General features: G+C 49.0%; 1 protein-coding gene across 1 annotated transcript in view; it reads left to right on the top strand.

The window, feature by feature from the left end:
* Window positions 1-26564, top strand: part of Notch2 (notch receptor 2) — a 134406-nt gene that overhangs the window by 63950 nt on the left and 43892 nt on the right. Inside the window, exons 5-11 of the mRNA XM_032897648.1 lie at window positions 3368-3490; window positions 19089-19322; window positions 20453-20608; window positions 21217-21405; window positions 22516-22629; window positions 23289-23402; window positions 24735-24968. Coding sequence (XP_032753539.1) covers window positions 3368-3490; window positions 19089-19322; window positions 20453-20608; window positions 21217-21405; window positions 22516-22629; window positions 23289-23402; window positions 24735-24968 — 1164 coding nt within the window. The remainder of the gene's footprint in view (window positions 1-3367; window positions 3491-19088; window positions 19323-20452; window positions 20609-21216; window positions 21406-22515; window positions 22630-23288; window positions 23403-24734; window positions 24969-26564) is intronic.

Below are 26564 nucleotides of genomic sequence, written 5' to 3'. Positions count from 1 at the left end.
GAGTTGCTGAGTCACACGGTAACACTAACTTTCAGACATGGCCAGACTCACAAGAAGGTCACACTGTGCTATGCTCCTACCAGCAGTGAAATAGTATTCCAGTCCCCACACCTGTGGTGGCATTGTCACCGTCTGCCATTTGATTACAACAGTCCGGATGGGTGTGAAGTTAGCCATCTCTTTGTTTTGATTTGTGCTTCCCTGGTAGCTTGCAGTGACAAGACGTGGTCCTTGTGCTTACTGTTTATTCGCTTGTTTGGGGGGTGTCCCCTGAGAGCCTTTGTCATTTAGTGATTGGGTTATTCGTATTTTTTATTAAGCTGTATAAGTTCTAAGGAAAAAATACATCCTCAATCTAAGTCTTAACTGTATATGTGACTCACAGGCACTTTCTCCTGTTCTGTGGGCTGCCCCCTGTCCCGCTCCCCTCTTGCTATTTAGATGTTCTGAGGAGATCTATTTTTCTTTGACTGCTTGTGCTTTTGGTCATATTTAAGCAAGCTTTGCTTAGCTCAGGTTAGAAATACCCACTTCTATCATCAAAGAAAGTCAGGCTGGCCCTGAAGACAGAACTGGGGCAGAGGCTGTGGAGGAAAGCTGCTTGTCCAGCCTGCTTTCTTATGTACCGTATCCACCAGTCTAAGGTGAACCTTCGGCAGCGGACTGGGCCTTCCCACATCAAACCATCCACCAAGAAAATGCCCCACAGACTTGCTTCCACGCCAGTCTATGGACGCATCCTCTCAGTTACGAGTCCTAGTCCTGTATAGCCCTAGCTTGTGCCAAATTGTTGCTTTTAGTTATTCCTATCTTCTATATAATGTGAGTTTGGGGTTGTGGTTTTGTCTACCTGATTTAAACTCATTTATATGACTGTCCATGTAGTCAGATAACCAGCCATGGTTCAGCACAGCAAATCGGATGTAGAGCCCATAGTAGCTTGTGGTAAGGAAAGAACAGAGCAAGGTGTGATGGAAGTCTGTATCCCATAAACAGGGCTTCTGCCTATCGCTCTGTGGTACCCCAGTATCCAGTGTAAAACCCAGGGAGTATTTTGAGTGAGGAAGGCTGTAAGAGATATTTTGGGGGAATCCAGATGTTTGGTCACACTGGCCTTGCTTCTTAGAGCCCACACGGCTTCTCCTCATTAGCCAGAGGTTTGGTCACACAGGGAAGGAGAGCGGCTCAGTGAGAATGATAGAGGGCCAGCCCACAGGCAGTTAGGGTGCAGTGTAGTATTCTAGAGTTACCCATATGTGGAAGACAAGCAATGTGGCCTTCATATGGAGAAGAGCCACTTCTCAAAAGCCTGTGTTACCATGAGGATTTTATTCCCGATGGGGCACTTACCAGTCCAGAAAGGCAGGCTGGGCAGGTGGATTCAGCCTCCTTCCAACTGCCTGACGCTGACTCAGAGTTTGTAATGCTGTGCATTGAACAGCTTCAGGTGGGGACGCTGTGACGCAGTCTGTTCTACCTCAAGCTCAGTTCTCTCCTGTGTCCTCCCACACACTTAGTTTTGGAATCCTCTGACCTGTTGTCCAAGAAAAAAAAAAAAAAAAGAGAAAGACTTAAAGCTTGTTAAAACTGTTTTCTACTCCAATTTATTTGTTCATCAACATATTTTTTTTGAGTTAAGTAACATTTAAGTCCTTACAGTATTTTCATTCCTTTGTAAAATCAGCATTTGAAGGCACAGGTTCCTTTTTCTTTTTCTTTTGGTTGATCTCCCCTGCATGCTCCCAACCTGCCTCCCCCACAGGTTCCCCTAGCCCGCCTTCCCTCTATGCCCCCCAGCCTGCCATTCCTTCTCACTTGCATGTTTTTAGCCCCGGTGCTCCTCCTTTAGCCCCGGTGCTCCTCCTTTAGCCCCGGTGCTCCTCCTTTAGCCCCGGTGCTCCTCCTTTAGCCCCGGTGCTCCTCCTTTGGCCCCGGCGCTCCTCCTTTAGCCCCGTTGCTCCTCCTTTAGTTCCGGTGCTCCTCCTTAGCCCCGTGCTCCTCCTTAGCCCCTGGTGCTCCTCCTTTAGCCCTGTGCTCCTCCTTAGCCCCAGTGCTCCTCCTTTAGCCCAGTGCTCCTCCTTTAGTTCGGTGCTCCTCCTTTAGCCCCGGTGCTCCTCCTTTAGCCCCGGTGCTCCTCCTTTAGCCCCGGTGCTCCTCCTTTAGCCCGGTGCTCCTCCTTTAGCCCGGTGCTCCTCCTTTAGCCCCGCAGTGCTCCTCCTTTAGCCCCGTGGTGCTCCTCCTTTAGTTCAGGCGCTCCTCCTTAGCCCCGGGCGCTCCTCCTTAGCCCCAAGGCGCTCCTCCTTTGTGGCGCTCCTCCTTAGCCCGGCGCTCCTCCTTTAGCCCGACGCTCCTCCTTTAGCCCCGGTGCTCCTCCTTTAGCCCCGGTGCTCCTCCTTTAGTTCCGGTGCTCCTCCTTTAGTTCGGTGCTCCTCCTTTAGCCCAGTGCTCCTCCTTAGCCCCTGGTGCTCCTCCTTTAGCCCTTGGTGCTCCTCCTTTAGTTCGGTGCTCCTCCTTTGCCCCGGTGCTCCTCCTTTAGCCCCGGTGCTCCTCCTTTAGCCCCGGTGCTCCTCCTTTAGCCCCGGTGCTCCTCCTTTAGCCCCGGTGCTCCTCCTTTAGCCCCGGTGCTCCTCCTTTAGCCCCGGTGCTCCTCCTTTAGCCCCGGTGCTCCTCCTTTAGCCCCGGTGCTCCTCCTTTAGCCCCGGTGCTCCTCCTTTAGCCCCGGTGCTCCTCCTTTAGTTCCGGTGCTCCTCCTTTAGTTCCGGTGCTCCTCCTTTAGCCCCGGTGCTCCTCCTTTAACCCCGGTGCTCCTCCTTTACCTCCAGTGCTCCTCCTTTAACCCCGGTGCTCCTCCTTTACCTCCAGTGCTCCTCTTTCCCCTTCACAGAAATGTCCAGTTCTCCCAACCCCCATTCCTAGTTTCCTCTCTCTCTTCCCTCCACCCTCTCTGTTCTTTTTTCTATGGCAATATGGCCTGTGTACTCTAGACAAGCACTCTACCATCAAGCTATATGTGCAACCCCAGTGACTTAATTAATTATCTGTTGATTGATTGAGCTGTTCTTTTTAGGAATCTAGATAGGAGTTGTGGAGAATCCAATGCCCTGGTGTTTGGAATACATTTGTCTGCTCTGATTTTATTTCACAGAAATAAATGTGAGGTAACTGTGAACACAAGAGCCATAATGAGTCACTTTCATTGTCTAGCTGTGCTTAAGGCCAAGGAGTATAGGACCGGGATATTTCTTGTGCATCAGCTGCTGGCTGTGTCCTGAAGTCTCAAAGCAGGTCTGTCCTGTGACCATGTCCTGCTAGTGAGAGCAGAGCGCTGCTGTGAGATCCTCATTGTCTTTTGTTCTTCTCTGACCAGGCTTTGAAGGGAGCAACTGCGAGCGGAATATCGACGACTGCCCTAACCACAAGTGTCAGAATGGAGGGGTGTGTGTGGATGGCGTCAATACTTACAACTGCCGCTGCCCCCCTCAGTGGACTGGTAAGTGCAGGGAAGAGGGGGTCGTGTTCATGTTACCACAGGGTGCTTAGCTGTCAGAGTGAGTAGAGCCTGCTCTCCCGTGATTCTGTGCTCACTCTGAAGTAAGTGTGTGTTCACGGGCAAGAGCTCTGAGCTCAGAGCTGGGACAAGCACCCTTCTGGGTCGGAGGGCAGAGCCTAGCGTCTGTTGGCTTGTGGTCTGGACGAAGAATTCTCAGTAGGTATTTGAGAGGGAAAACAACCATACTTCGATGCATAACAGACTGCAGGCCTTAAGAACCCATAGCTTGTGGTTTATCTTGGACAGACATCTGTTCTATCTCATTGTCAGGGACTCTAGTGACATCATTTCTACTGTCTTCCTCCTTTTTTGTATCCTTTTTGCACAGTGCTTTAAACTATTTTTTCCTACCACTGACATGAGTAGATCAATTGTGCTTAAATTCACAGCTTTTTTGAAGTTTCTTGTGTTTCTTAGGTTTGTAACCCACTCTTTGAAAGTCGAGTGATGGGGCTGGGGATTTAGCTCAGCGGTAGAGCGCCTAGGAAGCATAAGGCCCTGGTCGGGTCCCCAGCTCGAAAAAAGAACAAAAAAAAAAAAAAAAAAAAAAAGTCGAGTGATCTTATGCAGACATTTCGCTGTAGATTCTGTTCATGTTGACCTGTTCATGTATGACTGATGTAGACATAAGTAGCTGAGTGAAGAATCTTTAAAGTATTAACTATGTCTGGCATGGTGGTCCACACTGTTAATCCCAGCCTTGGGAGGCAGAGGTAGGTAGATCTTAGTGAGTTTGAGCCGGCTGGCCTACAGCGCATGTTGCAGGGTATCCAGAACTGCATAGTGAGACTCTGTCCCGCCCTGGCCATTACATTTCTGTATATTTGTGTAGATGCACTTGTGTGTGCACACATGTGTGTGTTTGTGTGTGTGTGTGTGTATGTATGTATGTATGTATGTATGTATGTATGTGTGTGTGCATGTGTATATATGTGGCATGCATATACCATAGCATCATCTGGAGGTCAGGACACATCTTGGTTGTGTCTTATACTTTCTTTCCACGTGTGGGTCCTGGGGATTGAACCCTGGGCGTTAGGCTTTGCAACAGGAGTCTCTCTTCTCTGCACTAACATAGTGGTCTAAACTAACCGTGTTCTGAGAGACACTGATTGGCTTAATGCGGAAGAGGGAGGAGTGAGTTAATGTGAGCAGAGAAACCTGAACTATCTCCTGCAGGAAGCAGCCAGGCCTCTGGGTCTCTGGACTGCTTTGCCTTATCTGAAATATATAATTATTTAGAGTGCCTCAGTACTATAGACCATGGATAGAGAAATCTCAAGAGGATTTAAAACTTAGTGGCGTGATTGTTTTCTGGAAGAGCCCGTAATTCTACTTCTAATCCCCGTTCTTTTCAGTGCTTTCCCACAGGTCTAGAGTTGGACTTCTTCAGTTTCTTCATGACGTCCTGGTCCCAGGGCATCACTTCTAACACCTCCTGTCAAGCTTTCTTCTATCTAGCTTTTACCATCCCGGTGGCACAGTTTTGCAGAAACCGTTTTCTCTTCCAACTTAAAAACAGTCTTGTTAATTACATGAGAAATAGTCACTGCTAATACTGGACTCTGTCTTCCTGAAGATGTAGTGTTCAGGGTTGGGATGAAGGATTGTGGCCTTGGCTCTGTTCTGACCTCTGCTTGTTCCGTGGAGTGTGATCCATGGGCATTATAACCGACTCTTCCCTTGATGCCACACCAGGCTGCCCGCTCTAACCTTGGTTCTGGCAGTGCCATGTTAGGGAAGGGTCCTCTGAGAACCCGGGTGTTTAACCCCAGGGTGCCCAGTCCTGCAAGTGCTTTCCTGCAATGGCAGTTTCCTCCTTGGAGAGTCATTCTCCAGTTTCCTGGTACCTGCAGGGAGGGCAGTGGAGGTAATGGAGCAGTTTCCTCAGGCAGTGTTTATCTCTCTGAGCACTGTCACACGATGACCTTCAGCTTCCCTCTAGTTTGCCTCCTCCTCCACTCACACCCGTTCTTTGATTTCCCACGACAAGGCTGTGTCCATCCTTAAATGAAATCCAAGCTCTTCCTTTGGTATGGGAAGCGCCATACCTCGTGTCTGTTTGGTTTCCCATCTTTTCCGTGTGTGTCTGTTAGTTCTTCTCACCCAAGAGATTCTGTCCCACAGTCCTGTCAGTGCAAGTGTGTTTCCATATCCTGTCCTCAGCCAACTTCCCCTTTCTCAGGACTCCCCACTCTTCCTCTCCCTGCCTGACTCAGGTGCTCTCCTGCCAGGAAGGCTTCTCCTCCCTCTCTCCAGGCTGAACTTGTGCTCCCCTCTGGCTGCCTTTCACCTTGATGTGTTCCACAGCTATACAGACACTATTAGGTGCTTGCTATGGTGGAGAGATGGAGTTACAGGGGATTGAGCCGCTATAACAGATGTTGGTAGCTGCATTTGATGGCTGGCTTCTGCTAATGCTGAGAATACAGAAGTAGTTTTGTTTCCCAGGAGCCCTGCTTTTATTGCCGTTAGAGCTCTGAGCTCTACATAATTGACAGGAATGAGCAAAGCTTCAACTCAAGAGTTAGATGTGCTAGCATCTCAATGTGCTAATTGCATATTTTCTATTAGGGCATAACCTATCGTGCATCCTTCTTTTTTAGATGTTGATGCACAATGCATACTTAAGAGAATTAAATTATCTGTCCTTAGCAAATAAATAGTGATTGGGTTCATGTTTTCATCTAGGCTTATTGAGTTTTAAATCTGTGGTCTTTGTGTGTGTGTGTGTGTGTGTGTGTGTGTGTGTGTGAAGTGGGCTCTGTAAGGTGCCTTTTATTTTTTATGTTTTAAGGATAAAGACCACAGAAGTCCCTTTAATGTTCAAAAGTTCAGTTTCTAATTTCATTATTCTAGGATTTCGTGATTTGTTTTTCCTTCTTGGGAACTTCACCGGGGCCTCTAAGGTTAGAAGTTCACATGGTGTGAAGGGTTCACTGTCAGTTGCTGCCTCTCTCCCTGTACCTAAGAGCCTGCTACAACTGTGCTCAATTCCCCTGTAGCTCCCAGCTATGGTTGAAGTGTGGGCTGCTTGGCTGGTGTTTGATAGACCAGGAGGATTGTACCAGGCTGGTGGAGAGGGAGTGAGGTGCCCTCCCTGAGAGAATGTGCGAGATTATATGGAAGGAGCAACTAGCGTGGATTTGTACTAAGTGGGGGCTGGGAGTTTGTTGTCCTTAGTGAGGACAGCAGAAGCAAGACAGTTTCGCCCTGCAAGCGGGCGAGCAGGAACACCGCCCTTCACCTCTCTAGACTTCCAGGTGAACAGAAAGAACGTCTCTTTTTCTTGGTTTTTGTTTGTGTCCTGTAAAACCCACATACACTATTTACTCTTTGGAGTCTTGACAGTCAGTGTCTACAGTAGGTCTTGTAGCCTTCGTATTTCCTCAGCAGCATCAATTAAGATGAACACTCTGGAGCCACTTGTGCACTGTAGCTGCTAGTCGTGTGCTCGAGAGCATTGGAATGTGACGAGTCTGAATCCCAGTGTGTCATAACTGCCGCACAATACCTGATTTCTGAGGATGTTGGTATGAAAAAGGCAAAATATTCCATTTGGGAATGTTTGGAGACATTGTATTTACATGTATTACAAATGTTTGTAATACATTTGGAATGTATTACAGTTATAATGTTTTAGATATATTGAGTCTAAGAACATCTGTCAAGAGTTAATTTCACTTTTTTAAATAAGTGGCTCTTTGGAGTTTTAGGATCACACTTGTGCCTCTCTCTTTGCCTCTCTCTTTGTGTGAGAGACGCTGCTGCAGCCTCAGAGGCTGTGCAGGGCCGTGGTGCTGCTGACTGCTCTGCTTAGGTACAGATCCTCTGGGTACTCCATAGCGAGCGGGCCAGCCTTGTTCTGACCTTGTTCTGTGGTAGCTCCTCCCCAGGGGAGAGGTGGGGCTGTTGTAGCTCAGTACAGAGCTAATCATCTTCAGTCACTAGTGAGGCTTTTCCGAATCTAGAAGCCTCCAGGAGTAGCCGGCTATGCTCGGGTGGGCTGGAGGCAGGCAGGCTTGCTTGTGGGGATCCTGATGGAGAAAGTGGACATGCAGGTATTCCTTAGGTGGGGCGGTGCAGCGGAGGGACGGCTAGTGCAGGCTCAGCACAGTGGCCTCATGCAGACACAGTACAGCGGAGGGCTGGCTGGTGCAGGCTCAGCGCGGTGGCCTCATGCAGACACAGTGCAGCGGAGGGCTGGCTGGTGCAGGCTCAGCGCGGTGGCCTCTATTCTGCAGTCTTTGGCCCCCTGCCATCTTATCAGGGCAGCTCTGCTCTGGCAAATGTCCACGGAAGGGGAGAACTTTAAAAACCCCACATTTATTAGGGCAGTGTAGATTAATGTTTTGTCTACATAGATGTTATTTAAGTTTTCTTCTTAAAGGTTCATTTCCTTCAGAATTAAAGTTGATTCTAAACTCAACTCACAGATTCCTCTGTGGCTGCTTTTGGTGTTGGGTTCATTCCCAGGGCAGATGTGATTGATTTTCCTGCTCTCGTTATTAATCCAGAAATGTAATTTCAGCTTGGGCTTGGAATAGTGCTTTGGGACACGAAGCAGAGGCAAACAATGAAAGTTAGGTAGATCTGAGTCAAATAAAACAGACCACATCTCCTCTTAGGTCTTCTCTACAGTAAATGCACTGAGCCTTCAGTGTGGCTTATGACTGCTCTTGCTCTGGTTTCAAAAAGAGCATCTGGCCTGGATTCATGAGAGCTTGTGCCAGAGGTGGGCCGTCAGCTCCAGGGCTTGTGTGCGGTGCTTGGATGCTGAATGAGGTGGCTCTGCTCTGGTCCAGCCTCTGATTGGTGAGTTGTCCTGGAAGCTTCCCTGCCTCCGTGTGTGTGTGTGTGTGTGTGTGTGTGTGTGTGTGTGTGTGTGTGTGTGTGTAAGACTATAGGGATGGAGCAGAAATGAATCCTATTTTAGGCCAAGGTACTCTGTATGAGTAGATGGGAAAGCATCCCTCCCTCCACTTCTTTGCTGTCCACCAGTTGTTAGAACTTGATCACCAGCCCACCTTCTGGAGCGCTGCCTTCCCACCCCCAGTCTTGGTTTCCTGTCTGTTGGACAGATCTCCAGGGTGATCACCTGAGGCATCCACAACCACGAGGCCCCTTTAAAGCTGATAGGAGGCCAAGTGCATGTGCAGCACAGGTCAGGCCAGGAAGGCCTCCTGCCCCATGGCCAGCGGCCTATGCCAAGTTTATAAGCCCCTATGGAATGGCAGTGTGGAAGCTCAGGAGCGGACACCTACTGAACAACTCGCAGTCTAGGGTACTCTGAGAGTCTACAGAGCACAAAGTCAGACAACTTCTACCTCGTAAGCTTGTCAAAAGAAGAAACCATGCATGTAATCACAAAAAGAGATAGGAAACATGAAGGAGACAGATTCAGAAAGAGGTGTGGTGAGGGTTAGAATTAACATTCCCAGTGCGGACTGAGAAAAGCAAACCGTCTATGCTTTGACTCTCATAGGAAAGTGTGGGATTCACGGCAGAGAGGGGAAAATACAGTAGAGATGATAATGACTTTGAACTAAGTTTTCAGAAAACATCAGTAGGAAGCCAGAATAGAGGAGTTGAGGCAGATAGAAGCAGGCTTAGAGCTCAGATCTTTTTTTGGGGGCATGGGGGTAGGGGCAGTGAGTTTCCGTGAGAATCTATTAGGTTCGTGAGTTTTTCCAGTGAGTAAATAAGATTGGATCCTGAATTGGGACAGGCATTCACATTGAGAAAATGGAGGAGGAAGTTGATGCAGAGAAGGAAGCTTAAGAAAGGGGGAGGGAAGAGATTGGAAGAGAGTTTTGTCCAAGGCACCACTGAGTCACAGGCTATCCCACAAGAATGCTTCACCTGCCCACCTCTGCCTGCCTCTACCATAGCTTCTGTAGTACTCTGCTGCTCCATCTGGCTTATAGATTCAGCTTAGCTGGTAGATTGCTGGTCTTAATGTATGTAAGACTCCTGGACCATTTTTAATAAGTGACAGCTCCTGGGTAAGTGATAACCAGGATGGTCGAGTGGTCACATTCTTTTTTTTTTTTTTTTTTTTTTTTAAGAAAAACAATATGACATATCTTCCATGTGGGTACGTGCGTGTGAGTGTACATGCATGTGAGGGAAGTTGCCTCCAGAGTCAGGGGTGTACAATACTCATTGTTGCTGGAGTGACAGGTGGTCGTCGGTGGTGGGACTTGAACGCAGGTGCTCTGGGAGACCAGTGTGAGCTTAACACCTGCTGTCTCTGCAGCCCTGATCACATGTATTCCGTACATGACTGACTCAGCCTGTGATGTGCACATAACACATTTTTGTGTGCATTGTCAGTTGATAGAAAATTCTGTCGTCTCTGTCTCTTGACTGTTGTGAACAGTACTTTAGTAAACTTGGAAACGGATGTCTTCATGATATACTGGTTTCATTTCCCTGTGTGGGGTTGTTGGATCACATGGTAGTTCCATTTTTTCTTTAATTTTTATGTGTATGGGTGCTTTGCTTGTATGTATGTGTATGTTCCATGTGCATGCAGTACCCATGGAGGCTACAAGAAAGCGTTGGACACCCTGGAAATAGAGTTACAGATGGTTGTGAGCCACCATGTGGGTGCTGGGACTTGAACCCAGTTCCTCTGGAAGAGCAGCCAGTGCTCTTAACTGCTGAGCCATCTCTCTAGCTCCTGGTAGTTCTAGTTTCAGACTGTGAGTAGCTTCCATACTGAGAGGCATTCCTGTCAACAGGGTGCAGGAGTCCCCTTTCCCCTCACTCTCCACATTCTACTCAGTGTTTGCTACTGGCTGTCTTTTTGACGGAGCAGCTCTTGCAGGGGTGAAGAGTGTCTCCTGGCTCTGATTACCTTTCCTGTCCTCCGTGGGTTTTCCATTTGTAATCTGGGTTTAAGAGTTCACCTTATAGTATAGTTAGGACCTTTGAAATCTTAGTGCATCTTCTTAACATCTCGGCTGTTAATACAGCGTTGGTGCAGCTAGTCAGTTATGCTACAGCTATCTGTGTGTGTGTGTGTGTGTGTGCGAGTGTGTGTGTATGTGTGTGTGTGTGTGTGTGTGAGCGAGTGTGTGTGTATGTGTGTGTGTGTGCAAGAGCGTGCATGTGTGCCTTCCTCATTTTGGCTGAGTTTTCAGTCAATTAAGTAACTGTGCGTGATGTGATGTTTTTTCAGGAGGTGCAGTGGTGCACTCTGGGAGCTCTCTTGGCTCAGTCTTCATGTATGAGAGCATTTTGCTAGTATAGACTTCTTGGTTCACCAACTTAAGTGGAGACTTTAGGCGCTGATGAGTCCAGGGTGGGGGTGTAGCATCAGACATGTTTCTTCCTCCTTGATGGTCAGCATTGCTGTTCTCGCTGTTCTCTTTGTAAGCCCTTAAAGGTCATCTTTCCCTCCCACAGAGATCAACTCCTCTCCCTTTTCCTTTTCCTTTGCATCTTGTGAGAACATCTCAAACTCTCCTCTTGTAACCCCAATTTATAGTTTCTTGTCTTCCGTCCTTCACAGCCCGTGACCCTGAGTTTTATTTGTAGTGCATTCTTGTTTTCTTGTGATTCACAATTATCTCCATCCTTCCTGTCCTTGCTGCTTCTCAGCCCCTTCCACTGGCCCTGCTGTTCTGTGTTGTTTTAGAACCCGAGTTTGTCAGTGTCTTGAGATCGTTCTCAGTGTACTAGTTCCTGGCAATGGGTATTTTTCCAGTGTGCTCTTTATCTAATCGCATGTGGCACACATCCACACTTTATATTGCAGAGCCTTTTAATAGTCCCATGCTCATTCTGCAGAGTAACTGCTTGTCTGTAAATAGAGAAATTCCGGGCTGTTTGGATCCCCTCACCCTGAGCCTCCCTGTGAGGAAAGGGCTCTCCTGTGTCGATTGGCTTAGAAGGGAGGAACCTACAGAAGTGGGGATGGAGCCAATGCTGGGCCTTCCAGTGGGGAGGCTGAAGCTTGGCACCGCCTTCCTCTCTGGAGAGGCCTCTGTGCCAGGGGCCAGCCTCCTGAATGCCAGCTCTGCCTCAGCTCCCCACAGAGGTTGAGCCCAGCTGTACTTTGGTGCCATTGCATCCGGAGTTTGCCCCAGATGCACCGCAGACTCTCTTGTTGCTATAGTGGCCACAGCGGCCTGCGAGGCCTCTGTTGTTTAAGTTGCTGTTGACCTGGAGGGGTGAGGTGGAGTTGCAGGGCAGGCTCTCTGAAACACACGTTGGATGTGTGCTTCTTTGCTTCAGTGCTTTGGTGAGGCTCCTTGTTCTCTGTGGAACCCGCGCTCGCCGCATCTCCCCACTACCCGTGCACGTCTTGTAATTCAGCTGCACCCCTTCCTTTCTGTTACCTCAAATGAGCCATGCTCCCTCGTCACTCAAACCTACGTACATCACACCATGCTGCCAGACGTGTCCTCCACCCCTCCCTCCACCCACACATACACTCTTGACAGCCTGCTCTGCCGTATGTCGCCCAGGCTTCACTTCCCGGTTTTGTTCTCTTGCTCTCTGTTCTCCTGAGGGAACAGGTACCCACTAAAATACTTGGCACCCTGTACTATCGTTGTTTGTGTGGGCATATCTACGCTTTTCCTCAGAGTCTACAGGGTAGAAGCCAGGGCTGCTTTGTTCGTGGATAGTCCCAGTACAGATAGTCCAGATGTGACACGGTCTGTGTGTGTGGTGGGGATGGGGGGGGGGTGAGGCAATGAATGAATAGGGACATTAGATTTTCTGGTGGTCTCTGACGCCTTTGACCCCCTGGATTCTTTGCTGAGAACTTTTGTAAATTGTGCTCACCACTTGAAAAGATGATGTTTGGCAATAAATGGAAAGAACATACAGAGATGTCCGGCACCTAGAAACAATTTAATCGCACGTTTTTTACCGTTGGAGGCCAGTAATTGGAAGACTGGGCCTCTCTCCATGCACCCTTACACAGAGGAGGACTGCAGGAGGCCGCTATCTTGAAAGATGGCTTTAGGGACGGGATGGGCTTCAGTTAAGAAGAAAAAAGTCATCACAACATGGATGCTCTTGAATCTAGTGTAGTAGATTAGAACAGAGGCAAGGGGAACTTGGTGTCTCACTGAGAAGCTGTTTAACAAACAGGGCAAGGGACTGGATGAGGAGTTCCTGAGCTGACCAGTGTGTAGATAAGGACAAAAGGAGACTGGGGAGTGAACAGAACAGACCCCCTCCAGTGCTGATGGGGAGCAAGGCTCTTACTCTATTGAAATTACGATAAAAAAGAATTCAGACAAATCACTTAATACATAAGCATCCTGGGAATTATTATCTGGGCTCTATGCTGAGCTCTGGGGATTCAGCAATGAGGTAATGGCCGCCACCATTTATTTCTCTATAAGGTTTCTGGTCTGAAGTAAACAATAGTGGAAAATAATAATCTGACTATGTATAAAATCTGATCTGTAGGGAATGCCTGACAGCATTAGTAGAGGGTGTGAAAGAGATCTGTTAGTGGGGAAAATTAATTTTGTTTAGGTACAAAAGGTGTCTGGGGGAAGATGACAGCTCAGAAGTAGACTGTAAGAGTTATGTGGGGAGGGCAGGGTAGAATGTCCCCAGGCATTGACACTACTCGTCCTGGTGTCAAGGTGAAGCACTGCGACCATTGGGAGGCTTGGACAAAGAAGTGGAAGAGCTGGTGCAGAAAACACAAGTGCTAGGATCGTATCCCACAGAGATGCCATCAGAGGGCTCAGAGAAGTAGGTGGCTCAATACAGTTTATAGGTTACGATCATTCTGGAAGCCCTCTAGAAAATCGCATTGGTCATGATGCAGGAAAGAAGGTTTTTGAGGAGTCCTGAAGGAGAAGTGTGGAATTAGTTCTGTTACTTCCCTTCTCCCTCCATACCTTAGCCACTTCCACCCTCCCAGGGAGCAAGGGCCTGTGCTTCTTCAGGTTGCATGCACACTGTAGACAACTAGTTCCACCACTGTGAGTCCTCTAGGCCTGTACAGTAGCCTGGCTTTTCCTCTGCTCCTTAACTTGAGAAATAAGCTAGAGAGAAAGTCTGTAGACTAAAGCTGGAGAAACGCTCTCTGAGGCCTGAAGATAGAAGCTCTGGAACTCGAGGGCTTGGTGATTGTGGGCTGAAAGGATGTGCTAGAGGTGACATAGTCTTGAATTTACCATAGAAAGGAAGGGAACAGGGTCAGGGACAGTCAAACTAAACTTTATGTTTCTTGTGTGGGGATTGTTGTCAAAATTTGTGTTGACTCTTAATGTGCTTGCTGATGCGATGAAATATATTCCCTGCAGATCTTGAAGTCCACAGATGGGGGGCTGGGGACAGCATCTTTAGAGCTCAAGGCTCGGCAGGCCGTTCTCTGTCTCCCTAAGTGGCCTCCCCTTCCCTCATCCCATCCCTGGTAACTGCATGTCAGAGTGATGGTTTTTGTGTGGTGCGTTGAAAAGTATGAGTTCCTTGAACCCTGGCCTGTTACAGCTGCAAATGGTGCCTGTGGTTACTGGGTCATGGCTCATTTGGCTAGAGCGGTAAGATGGCCCAACTCCTGCAAACCAGCACAGGGCCTGATTCACTACTGGTGGGTTGGTGGGGGGGCCTTCCCCTGCAGCACCACCGAGCTCCCTTCAACTCTTCCAAGCTTCTCAGTCCTCCTGCCCCTCAGCAGTCAGCTCAGATTCCTTCCCCATTCTGGAAGTTAACTTCTGTAGCAGTCGGACAGTCCCCTGGTGAGGCACATCTTTCCACTTTGAATCAGTGTCTCCAGTCCTTCTGTAAAGAGCTGTTCTCAGTTGGGCAGGTCAGCATACTTCTCTGCACATCTAGAACACAATCAGGTATGTTGCTGTCTGAAGTCTTTTTCCACGAAGCCCAGGTGTACGTGGCATACATTCTGAAGGAAATGGTAGACCAGACCTTCTCCTTGTGAAACCTGTAGTCTAATGGGAAGAGAGATGAGGGTCTGTGGGATAAAGTCCAGCTTTGCCAGGTGCCAGGACAGATGATTGGGATGGTGGCAGTGGTGAGTCACGGGGAGATGGGCATGTGGAGATGTGGTTGAGTCGGGAGCAAGGTCTGAGGGATGGTGAGTAGCTGACCCTGTGGATCGGAAGGGGTAGAGAGCATAGGAGGTGCAGAGCCCCTGCCATAGGACAGAACCCAGCATTCGAGGAGCTGCTGGAAGCTGTTGATGGTCAGAGATGTCTGAGCCAGGGCGAGGCTTATGTGACTATATGCACCGGGACAAGTGAGGACGTTTCCAGTAGCTTCAGCGGGTGTCAGTGTTTAAAGTCTCCAGCCGCAGACTGGCGAGTGTGACATCTCGGAGCAGATGAGTCGGGGCCTCTGTGATCCAGTTAGAACACAAGCCCTGCTCTTTTCCTTCTGCCCGAGGGTGGAGACGGCCTGAGCAGCCCGTTGCTCTGGTCCCAGGGTTACGTGGAGGCAGCCTGCAGCATCTCCAAGTGAACATTACTGCGGTGATCATTGTCCTCTGAAGACTTGCCTCGCCTCGCTCTGCAGTCTGCTGGGGAGTTCGCAGCATAGTTTGTGTTGACCCAGATGACAGTGTTGCCAAGACTGGGGCTGGGCACCAGCACAAGTCTCCCTTCCCACTGCACACTTTGATTTGCTAAGTAGCTCCTGACTCGGTGTTGTCCCTCTCTTCCTGCTAAGCGTCACTTGTCTTCACTTGACTTCATCCCCTTTACTGCCAATCTTGTCTTTCCCCAACTGTTCTTCACCTGTTACGTGGGTCCAGAGGTCATATTCAAATTTGAAGTCTTAAACCATCTCCAGCCTTTTAAATCCCCATCAGGAGAGTACATTGCCATTCATTTGCTGTCTTTTGAACCTGCCTGTGTTGTGTCTTCCTTCTGAAGTAAGCCTCCTTCCTCCCACAAAGGCAAGTGCTTTGTTGTTGGGAGTGGGAAAAGCTAAATGACCAGAGAGCGTACACCCAGTGTTCCTGCAAATGCCGACATTTTCCCTCCTAATCTCATGGCCTCTCTGCTCTGCTGCTTTGCTAGGTTGGTCTTTATCTCAGACAGCTGGGGATCTCACCGTACTGAGGAGCTGGGGGCAGGGACCAGTGCTGAAGATGTCGCTGACTGATAGAGCATTTGTTTAGCATGTGCAAGGTCCTGGGTTCGATCCCCAGTACCGCCTGCCACAGAAGGGCCTGGGCTGGGGGAAGAGATCTGGTTCGGAGTTGGTCTGATAGAGGCTTTGGTGTCAGCACTCACTGAACTTGGGAAGCTTCCTCGCTGTGAGCCTCACTTTCTCTCACCGTGGGCTTCTGCCTGGGTTTTCTCTTACTCAAAGCAGATGTGGACATGAAGTGCAGTATCCTAGGAGACATTCTTCTGGAAATTTCGGAGCAAGAGATTGTAGTAACTATCCCAGCTACTGTTGTCAGCATTTTTGATCATAGAACTTGGTGACAGACTTGTATGAAGGAGGGGAGAAAACTATCTGAAAGGAGCCTAGGAAGTTCTTGTTCTACAACCTTAGAAAAAAAGCAACCTGGTTTGCAGAAAATCACCTGGAAGCTGGCGTGTGCCCTTAGCCATCCAGATTTCATGTCCAGCTAGCAGTATCAAACGGATATTCAGATCGAGTCCACTGAAGAGGCGTGAGTGCCACCCCTCAAGCACGTTTCCATTTCAGGCAGTGCTGTGCAGCTGTAAGCTTCCCCTAATCCAGCAGAGTGACTCATGGTCTTGGTCTTCACCTCCCTACCTCCCATGCCTCTGCCCTTGGGAAGATACGGCGTGTAGGGCTGGTCTGCTATGGTCAGCCTCACACCACAAGTCTATGTTAGGTTTAGTGCAAGGTGGACCAGTTACAAGCCCAGCTTTCCTGCCCCTGCTCGCTGCCTGCAGCGGCTCCTCTGAGCCTGTTGTCGTTCAGTTATAAATGACATGGTTTTGGTGACAGCTCACAATGTCTGCTTCATTGTAGACAATCCAGCTATTAGTATCGCTTCCCAGGAGTGTCAGGTTTCTTTTCCAAGGAAATATTATTTTACCTACTTTTTCTTTCTTCCCAGTCTCTCTTACAATAGCATGTATAAAATATATCTTTAAACATACAGTGTCTCATGCCCAGATTTAGACTGCCTCACTAAAGAATGATGACATGGACCATGCCTGCATTCCACATGTCAGTGTGGTTCAGGGGCAGCACAGCTGTCTGTTTAGTGTAAGTGTAATGGGTTAGACTCAGCAATTACCCAGTTTACACAGCTCTTTACCTACTCCGTGGTCATGTATTAATTTCCTAGCCCTGCCCAAATCCTAATAACACAGCTGTCACTCTTTGAAGTAGCATTTTTGCTAGAAGCAAAAGGGAGCAAATGTTTGGGACTGAATGACATCATCTACCCTGGGGTGGGTGTTCGCGCTCTGAGCTCTTCTGCCTTCACCCTGTTGCTCTCGCCTTCTCCCCTTTACTCCTCCCCCTCCCTTCATCACTTCCTCCTTCCCTTTCTTCCTTAGTTATTCACTCATTCAGCCTTTCACCGCTTTGCTTACCACCTCACTCATTCACTCCGTTCACCCTGTTATCCGTCCATCCATCCATCCATCCATCCATCCATCCATCCATCTCTTTTCTCTTCCACTCGTTGGTCCCTTACTCCCTCCCCTTCTCCATTAGTCTGTCTGGAGTCATTGATACTTTTGATACAATTGGTAGAGCTTCTTTCAAATCAGGAAACTTGCTGCACGGAGAGCCTTCTGAGATCTGTGTGCTGCTGGAGGGCTCACAGTCAGCTGACTCAGGGGGACAGGAGCCAGCAGTCTGAGTGCCGTGATGGTGTTATACTTCACTCTGCACGTTCGTGTCACCGTAGTCCTTTCCTGCCTTAGCCAGTCTCTCCATGCTGCGGCATGGTGTTTTCAGTCCAGTAATGGAAAGAGACACAGTGATGTAACTTGGGTCAGATGCCCATCCTGCATCCAGCAGTAGGGCCAGATCATGTGTAGTCTAAGTGCTGTCTCAGAGGCCCTGCAGGTGAAGCAAGGGGAGGAGCAGGAAGGTCTTAGGACAGACCCCAAATATCCACATCCATCCTGTCAGCAAGGTGATGAATGGTCTATGCTGGAAAGACACAAGAAGCCCCAGACAGATTGTTTGCAGCAAGGTAGCAGGAGAGGAGTACATACTCCTGACCAAGCGAGTGTGACAGTTATATTGACTCTGTAGTAGAGGGGATGAAGGCCAGACTAGGCTGAAGTGTGGTAGGTCAGACAGGTTGGGTCAAGCTCATAGCACAAGCCTGAAGTGAAGGTGCCATAGCCGGGCACAGGGTGTGCCTTCTGCAGTTATCTGACTTGGGAGGTATTCTGGGGACTTTGAGTAGCTTTAGTATTTTTAATTAATTAAAATTAATCTAGTAAATTAAAAATTAGCTTTGGAGACAGGGTTTCTCTGTATAGCCCTGGCTGTCCTGGACTTGCTTTATGGGTCAGACTGGACTCAAACTCACAAAAATCCACCAGCCTCTGCCTCCCAAGTGCTGGGATTAAGGCATGTGTATTTTTAAAATTGAAACATTCTGTGATTTTTTTTCCATAGGTAGATTCCTAATCAGAATGCCCCCCTCAGTTGACCATTGAGGTTATTTGTTTATTTATGTACAAAGGGGGATGAGTGATTCTGTTGTTGTTTGGTTTTAGAATTTGTTATGATTTAGAGACTTCAGATAATCTAATTTTGGTAGCCTTTGAAGCAAAAACTGGTTTTAAAATAGTTCCAAGAAGACCAGTGTATTAATTTGTCTTATAATCCAGGTGGCCTGAGACTAAACTGCTCTTGTGGGTCATGAACTCGAGTTGTAAGGAATACAAAACATTTCCTTGTTCTGTGCCCAGTGTCCCTCCCATGGTAGCTGGCAACTCATAGCACATCTGTGTGACACATGCGCACCAGGGGTCCTTTAGTCTGTCAGACAGCACAGTGGGTCTCATTCAGCTTCTGCTGCACTGGGTGGACCGTGCCCTAGGGGGAGACACTTGGGTGGGCCGTGCCCCTCGGGGTGAGAGAGTTGGGTGGACCGTGCCCCTTGGGGTGAGACACTTTTCTATTCTCACTCTTCTTGGCTTTTTCTTTCACATCTATACTTTACTGGGGCTTTGTTTTAAATCTTTTCCCTATATTCTTGTTCATCCTAACTTTTAAAACTGTTAGAAGTCAGGAAGCCAGTCTGGGTGCTGGGAATCAAACCCTGGTCTCTGCGAAGAGCGGCCGGTGAGGGCTCTGGTTGCAGAGCCATCTCCCCACCCTGCCTTCTATTTCTTGGGCCAAGAATTGAGCTAAGACAAGGCACCTACAGAGTTTGCCTTTACTTGGCTAGCTGGATAAGTTTCCATGCTGTCAGAGCTGCTAGAAAGGCCATTTGTGTTCTGGTTAGTGTCATTTGGATAACTCGGGGTCACCTTAAATCTCGTAATTTACATCAGCCTCAGGCAGCTCAATCAAGGGCTGTTAGGGTCCAAATCATTTATGACGTACGGGTCCTAACCCAGCATCTTCCCCCCAAAAGGGCAGTTCTGCACGGAAGACGTGGATGAGTGTCTGCTGCAGCCCAATGCTTGTCAGAATGGAGGCACTTGCACCAACCGCAATGGAGGCTACGGCTGCGTGTGTGTGAACGGCTGGAGTGGGGATGACTGCAGCGAGAACATCGATGACTGTGCCTTCGCTTCCTGCACGCCAGGCTCCACCTGTATTGACCGTGTGGCCTCCTTCTCCTGCCTTTGTCCAGAGGGAAAGGCAGGTAAGGCCAACAGAACAACCGAGCTGGAGGTGGAGGAGGCCGGAGGCTGTGAGCATACACACTCTGGCCTTCTCTTCCACATGGCACCTGCCTTGTTGCAGTCTTGGGGGAGATCACACAGGACCATTCTGGAATGCAGTCTGTAGTGAAGGGCTAGTCATCTTCCCTAGACATTCAGCTCCAGGAGAATTCCTCACAACTCTAGCCAGAGAAGCAGCCCAGAAATCCAGACTAGATGACCAATCCATGGACTCAGAGTCAATTTAGGATGAAATACCCATTTATTCAGAAGAGTGTGTTTCCCCTGTGTTCCTCTTCCTAAGAGACTTGGAGTCCCTTGGGAAGAACTCTTAGCAGGCACCGTTGACCTTGTTTTTGGACAGCATCTAGTTTTAGGAGTAGCAGAGCACTGTTCAGGCAAACCTATTAGAAGACACCTCAGTCAAGAAAACCTGTACCTGGCCGTCATGAGACGTCTTTGTGTTTCTGCCTTTCCCAAAGCCACACTTGTAGCTTTGTGTGAGCTAGACTGGAAAATCAGGTTCCTACCAGGACCCTGCAGAGCAGGAAGCCCAACAGTTCTGCCTCCTCCCTCCTGCACTTCCTCATTCCTGGGCACTTGGCAGAGCCACATCTCCCGTCCCCTGGCACCCGATCCAGGAATGTGCTGATGCGATTTCTTGGGCGCTGGAGAATAGACAGGTGATGCTGAGTTCCGAGGCTAGTAAGATGGCCAGTGAGCCCAGAGTCACTAGGGAATGTGACGCTGGAGGAGGAGGATGCCGGATGAAACACTGGAAGCATACTTACAAGAACACTTACCAGAATTTCAGATTTAACTGGGCATCAACTGTTTTTGTTTGCAAATGCTGGTACTCTCCACAGGATAACGTCTTTTTCCTGCTTTCCTCTGCAGATACACACCCTGCCTGAGAGCTCTAGCATAGAGCTCCAGCCTGAGCCCAGGTTGTGAGCTGAGGGCTGTGGCATGTCCCTAGTGTAGGATCAGATGAAGGGAATGTTGCCTCCAGATCTTGATATTAAGTTTGCTTCTCCTGCTTTTGACAAAGAAAAAGCATTTCTCTAAGAGAGATTTTGTGTGTATGTTCTCTTGCTCTATCCTGAAACAGGGCTCCTGTGTCATCTGGATGATGCCTGTATCAGCAACCCTTGTCACAAGGGGGCGCTGTGTGATACCAACCCCCTGAATGGGCAGTACATTTGCACCTGCCCACAGGGCTACAAGGGCGCTGACTGCACAGAAGACGTGGATGAGTGTGCTATGGGTGAGTGCCTGGCCTCTCTCCTGACCTGGGTGCGTCTGCTCAGCAGTGTCTCAGTGGGCGTGCTTTGTACTTAGCAGCTGTTACACCCAAACCTTGATTCCTTTTTCCTGTTCTACGCACATAATTCACAGTCGACCTTTCCTGTGCATGCGTTCTGGGAATTAAATGCAATGGCAGGTCTAGACTTGATTCTTAATAGAAGCTCCTGAGCTGAGCTGACAGCTCAGCTGTTAATCATGTACTATGTTTGCAGAGGACCCAAGTTCAATTCCCAGGACCCACAGCAGGCAGCTCGCAATTCCTTGCAACTCCAGATCCAGGGACTGTGACCACATCTTCTGGCTTCAGACATACATACATACACATAGCTAAAAAGAAATAAAATTAATATAAAGTCCTGCCTGTTTGTCCTGTTAAAAAAACAGCACAAATTTGGAGATCGCTCCTTGTCATTTCTTCCTATAAATTAACAAGCAAACCTGAAAACAGAGTGATCTTGTTTAATTGAAAATGGGGCCCTTGCATTGTAGACTTCAGACTGCCCTCCATTATCCGCATTTGTGGAAACTCTGGCATGGGTCCTGGTAACTGGTTCTTATGTGTTACAGCCAACAGTAACCCTTGTGAGCATGCAGGAAAGTGTGTGAATACAGATGGCGCCTTCCACTGTGAGTGTCTGAAGGGCTACGCAGGGCCTCGCTGTGAGATGGACATCAACGAGTGTCATTCAGACCCCTGTCAGAACGACGCCACCTGCCTGGACAAGATCGGAGGCTTCACCTGTCTCTGCATGCCGGGTAAGCAGGGATGGCCAGCCGTGTACAGGACAGCCCACTCCCTGCACTACAGCTATGCCAGCATGTGCTTCCCCCGCTGATTGAACAGAGCTGAGTCCTGAACCCTCTCCAAGCCTCAACACTGCAGAGAAAGAAGAGACAACTGGGATAGTTAGAGCAAAGCAGACCAGATCAAACCGGAGCACCCTGTCACCCTCCAGATTCACATAGTGGGAAGCCTCAGAAGCCATTACTTGCTATAACCCTCTAAACCTTGAGTTTCCTGATGCCGTGATGGATTACATGTGCCATCCCATCTCACTAGACGTTGACCACACTTAATGCACACTTAATTCTGCTTGCCCAGAATGAGACCCTACCTCAGTTATGTCCTGGGGTGACTGGCTCCTCAGTGGACAAAGACAGGATGACATAACAGCACAGGCCAGCTGTTCTGTTAATGATGGAAGCCAGCACTCTAGCCTCAGAGGGAGCTCCTCCTAATCCTGATCTGCACCTCACGTTGCACCACTTCAGTTGGCCTTAGGAAGAGAGTGGGGGGCTCCAGAAATTAGAAGTTGGCCACAGAATGTGGGGAGTCCTTGTTTACATGCTGTGTCCAGGGGTTAACCCTTGCACTGGTCACTTTTCTTGTCACTGTGGTGCTATACCTGACAGAACCAATTAAAGTACCATAGACAAGTCATCCTGCAGAGGAAGACATGGGGCAGGGTGTGTGGTGGCAGCTCCTCAGATTTTGGTGGGTTGAGAAGCAGAGATAACAGAAAGAAAAACAAAGCTGATTATCGCTGCTCTCCCAGCGAGGCCGAGTCTCCCACAGGGTTCCTCTCCTCCTCATGCTGCAGCAACTGGGACCAGGTGTTCAGGCACACGACCCTGGGAGGGGTGTTTCACATCCATCCCATCCCTGCCCCTTCACCTCGGCAAAAATGTCTTACGGCATCTACATGTTGTCCACTACTGGGACTACTCTATCATGTGAAGACTCTTTTTCTGTGAGGAACTGCTCATGCTTGCAAAGGTTTTGAGCTATCTCTGCACATTTGTGCTTTCTTGGCTAGAATGTCCCTTTATTTCTGTCTGAACTGCATGTGTGGTCCATTTGTGCAGGTTTCAAAGGTGTGCATTGTGAACTGGAGGTGAATGAATGCCAGAGCAACCCGTGTGTAAACAATGGGCAGTGTGTGGACAAAGTCAATCGCTTCCAGTGTCTGTGTCCCCCTGGTAAGTGCCAGCCACCTGCCCCTGTGTTCTTCCAAAACCAAGCCAGCTGACCACAGGAAGGGGGGAGGGGTGGGGTGAATGTGTGTGGGCCAAGCATGAGGAAGTCGTTAAAGCAGCTACTTGGGAAGAGACTTTGTGTATGCTGAGGTGGGGAGCTGTTTTAGCCAGTATGTCTTCCAAGTCTCTTGTGGCCCAAAGTCCAAGTCTGTTCTTGAATGGCCCCTGACCTCCCTGTCTGTGTATATATTTCAGAGTGCTCACACCTCACAGAAGTGCAAGATTTTATTTTTTCCTTTTGAGTCATATTTCTAAATCCCAAGACATTTGTTCCATTAAGTCCAGGCCGGCAACAAACGTCAGATTTTCCCGAGGTCTCTGCCTGTGCTGATGTTGAAGGCATACAGCCCACTGCTGTGGACAGTGGCTTTTCTACTTGATCTCCAGAGTGAAGGTCCTTGCAGTCTGGGGCTACAGTTACTAGCTTGAGACTCCCCCTTTCCACAGTGTCTCAGTTCTTCTTGCTTCCCCCGGAGATGGTGCAGAGCACTGGGTGTGGGTGACCCCATGGCACTTGCTCTGCCAGTGATTCAACCCACTGTTCCAGTGAAGGAAGATGGGGTCAGTCTCCAACGTGTCTGTCACCTTGGGGCCTCTTCCAGGTTTCACAGGACCAGTGTGCCAGATCGACATTGACGACTGCTCCAGTACTCCCTGCCTGAATGGGGCCAAGTGCATCGATCACCCGAATGGCTATGAGTGCCAGTGTGCCACAGGTAAGTGTCAGCACGCTCCGCAGCCCTGTGACAGGCGCTCTGTCATCAGGGCCAGCAGGGCAACTGTCTTCCACTACTGCTCAGTGGGTAGGGCCTGAGCCCGGGTCTGCTGCGTCTTCTCACTGCTTCCTGGCCTTCAGGGCAGGACGGCGCTCCACACTTCCTCCTTGCGTGCTGCTCTGAATATCTTTCCTCCCCACCCAGCACACAGTTACTGACTATGGTTTCTGTCTTACGAATCTGAGTCTGGGGACCAGAGATGGCGTCTCAGCGCCCTTCCGGGAGCGTTATGCTACTAATATCTAAATACATACTCAAACAACAAACAAGTCATGAGGAGAGTCACAGCACGGGTTAGAAACAGGCCCTTAGCTTAGGCATTGTGCCTCTGATTCCTCTCAGGTCTCAGGAAGCACACTTTGTTCCCACGGGGGTGCAGAGCTGATGTCTGTTGTAGGTGTGGACTCTGCTGAGTGGCCTCTTCCTCTTAGGAGTGACTGCCTCCTGTTGGAGCTGCTCCAGACACGTTCTAGTCTGCTTCTGTGGTGCACGACCTCACAGCAGTGAGGTTAGGTCCTAGATCTCATGTCTAAAGGACAGGAGAGGGCCTGAGCTGCTCAGCGGCAACCGCACCTACCTCACAAGCCTGGAGACATGGGTCTCCCTCCCAGACCTCATGGAGGGAGCTTCGTCCCCTGGCTTCCACACGACTGCTATGGCATGTACACACCCACACCACCCACTGAAACATAATACATTAAAAATAAGTATAAAAAAACAAAAGGGAGGAAAGACCTGAGCCTTTTAAGAAGAGGTGGGATGGGACATGGATCAAGTTATACCTCAGTTGTGGCACGCTTACATATCTCATTGTCTTTTTATAAGTGGATCATTTTATTTAATGAGTATGTATTTAGAAATTAGCATAAGACTCTTGGAAGGGCTCTGAGACTCCATCTCTGTTCTCCAGACTCAAATCTGTAAGACAGAATACGTGAAACCATGATCAGTACCTGTGTGCTGGGTGGGGAGGAAAGATATTCAGAGCAGCACGCAAGGAGGAAGTGTGGAGCACCTTCCTGCCCTGAAGGCCAGGAAGCAGTGAGAAGACGGCAGCAGACCCCGGGGCTCAGGCACTGGGCATTTCAGTTCTATAAACGCCACCAAGAATCTGTGAGCATGGGGTCCCCAAGCTAGAATTCTAAATCAAACAGACAAGGCCAGCTGTGAAAATTGCTCCAGACGTGGGACGTGCAAGGTCGTAGGGCCTTTATGTGTAGACTCCACATGCTTCCTGGTTTCAAAGTCTCCTCACTAAAATTCCTTCTGCAGGTTTCACTGGCACACTGTGTGATGAGAACATCGACAACTGTGACCCGGATCCTTGCCACCATGGCCAGTGCCAGGATGGGATTGACTCCTACACCTGCATCTGCAACCCCGGCTACATGGGAGCCATCTGTAGTGACCAGATTGACGAATGCTACAGCAGCCCCTGCCTGAATGATGGACGCTGCATCGACCTGGTGAACGGCTACCAGTGCAACTGCCAACCGGGTACCTCAGGTAGGACAGTCCCTCCCTCCATCTGCCATTCCGTCCTCTGGGATTGTTGGTCTAAGGCGACAACTTTCTTCCTGCCCTGTGTCTGGTGGGGCCTCAGGAATTTCAGGCAAAGGTTAAGACCTTTGTAGTGGCGAAGTAGAATGCCTAGGGCTCCTCGCAGGCCACCTGAGCCCGGAGGGGAGGCAGCTTGCTGGACGAGGGCCTTCTCTCTCCTATCGGGAGTTCTGGAGCTGTTTCAGTGGGCATTTCACAGATCTCCCTGAATTCCATTTTACCTGTGAGAGGAACGGTCTTGGACACAGCTATAGCTGTAGACAGAGAGATACTGTGAGAGATCAAAGGGAAATGTCTTAGTGGAAGATTAACCAGTGTGAGCCCTTTTGAGCAGAGGACCTGCTGATACACAGGGTGATTTGTTGGGGACTCATCCTGGACTTAAGGAAGTTGGCCTATGGAGGGAGCAGAGGTAGGGGAGTGGGTAGCTGCCCTGCTTTTATTGTGTTCCTTCAAATCCATTTCTTCAAACTTGTCAAAGGTCCTGGTCTTCATCCAGGGCCTCACACATGCCAAGTTTGAAAACAAAGTCCTTTTTGAATTGCTCAAGCATACGAAAAACATCCCATGCCTTCACAGCTGAGAATGTGGGCCCCCTCCCCACATTTAGATAACTCCCTCAAAGGGCTGAATAGAGCTTTGTGAAACCTTCCAAAAGCAATTTGCTTCCGGGCTGGTCCCCAGACATGAGAAATTGCAGTACGAAGGAAAAGTGAGAGATTTACAAGCAGTTGAATAGGAGTCTTTAGAATGGAGGGGCTGTGTTAGCCTTGCTGTCTCCCTCATTGTAACCAACATGCTGGAAACCTGGTGAGTGGTAGGTTGGCAAGAACTTATTTTCCTCTTGGATTATATCCTCTTGCCAGAGTGTATCAGGTAGACTTTCCTTTGAGGGACAGAGGCAAGAAGTTAATATTCATGGTTTGCGGCAGGCAGCATGCAGAGGGAGGCCAAACCCATTGCTGCAGCAGTTTGAAGAGTTAGAGCAAAGAGCTGCAGGCAACATCCCGAGTTGCTGGTCTGTATTTAGTGGAAAGGAAGCTTGTGCTGCGGGCCTGGCTGGAAAGCCCACTTGGTAGACAATGTGGATAGATTGTCATCGAGTAACGATTTCTGATCCATGTATCATGCAGTCTCTGTTAGTAGTTTGACGTTTGGAAGGAATCATCATAGCCTTGCTAACTACTCCTGTGGTTTGCACTATCTGGATGCTTAAAGCGAGATAGACTCAGTTACTTTTAGGACCTTCTCTCATTTGTGCTTTATGATGATAAACTCTTGAAGTAATTAATTAGTTCTCTTGAGTTTCAACTAAGCTAAAATGGCTTGAACTAGCATAAAGGGAGAAGAAACAGCAAAGCAGACAATTCAGCAACAGCAGAGAAGCCTCTCGTGGACTCTAAGCAGCAGTAACATCCCAGCACGGGGGGACGGCTGCAGACCTGAGTCCCAATGGGCTGCTCTGTCAGTGTAGATGCTGTGGCCCAGCTTGACTGGGTGTTATTCCCAGTCCAACTGAACCATGACCCCAGGGACTAAAAC

Source organism: Rattus rattus, chromosome 3 (assembly GCF_011064425.1).
Source record: "Rattus rattus isolate New Zealand chromosome 3, Rrattus_CSIRO_v1, whole genome shotgun sequence".
In the NCBI taxonomy this organism is placed as follows: domain Eukaryota; kingdom Metazoa; phylum Chordata; class Mammalia; order Rodentia; family Muridae; genus Rattus; species Rattus rattus.
This window is presented reverse-complemented; position numbering and strand designations above follow the sequence as displayed.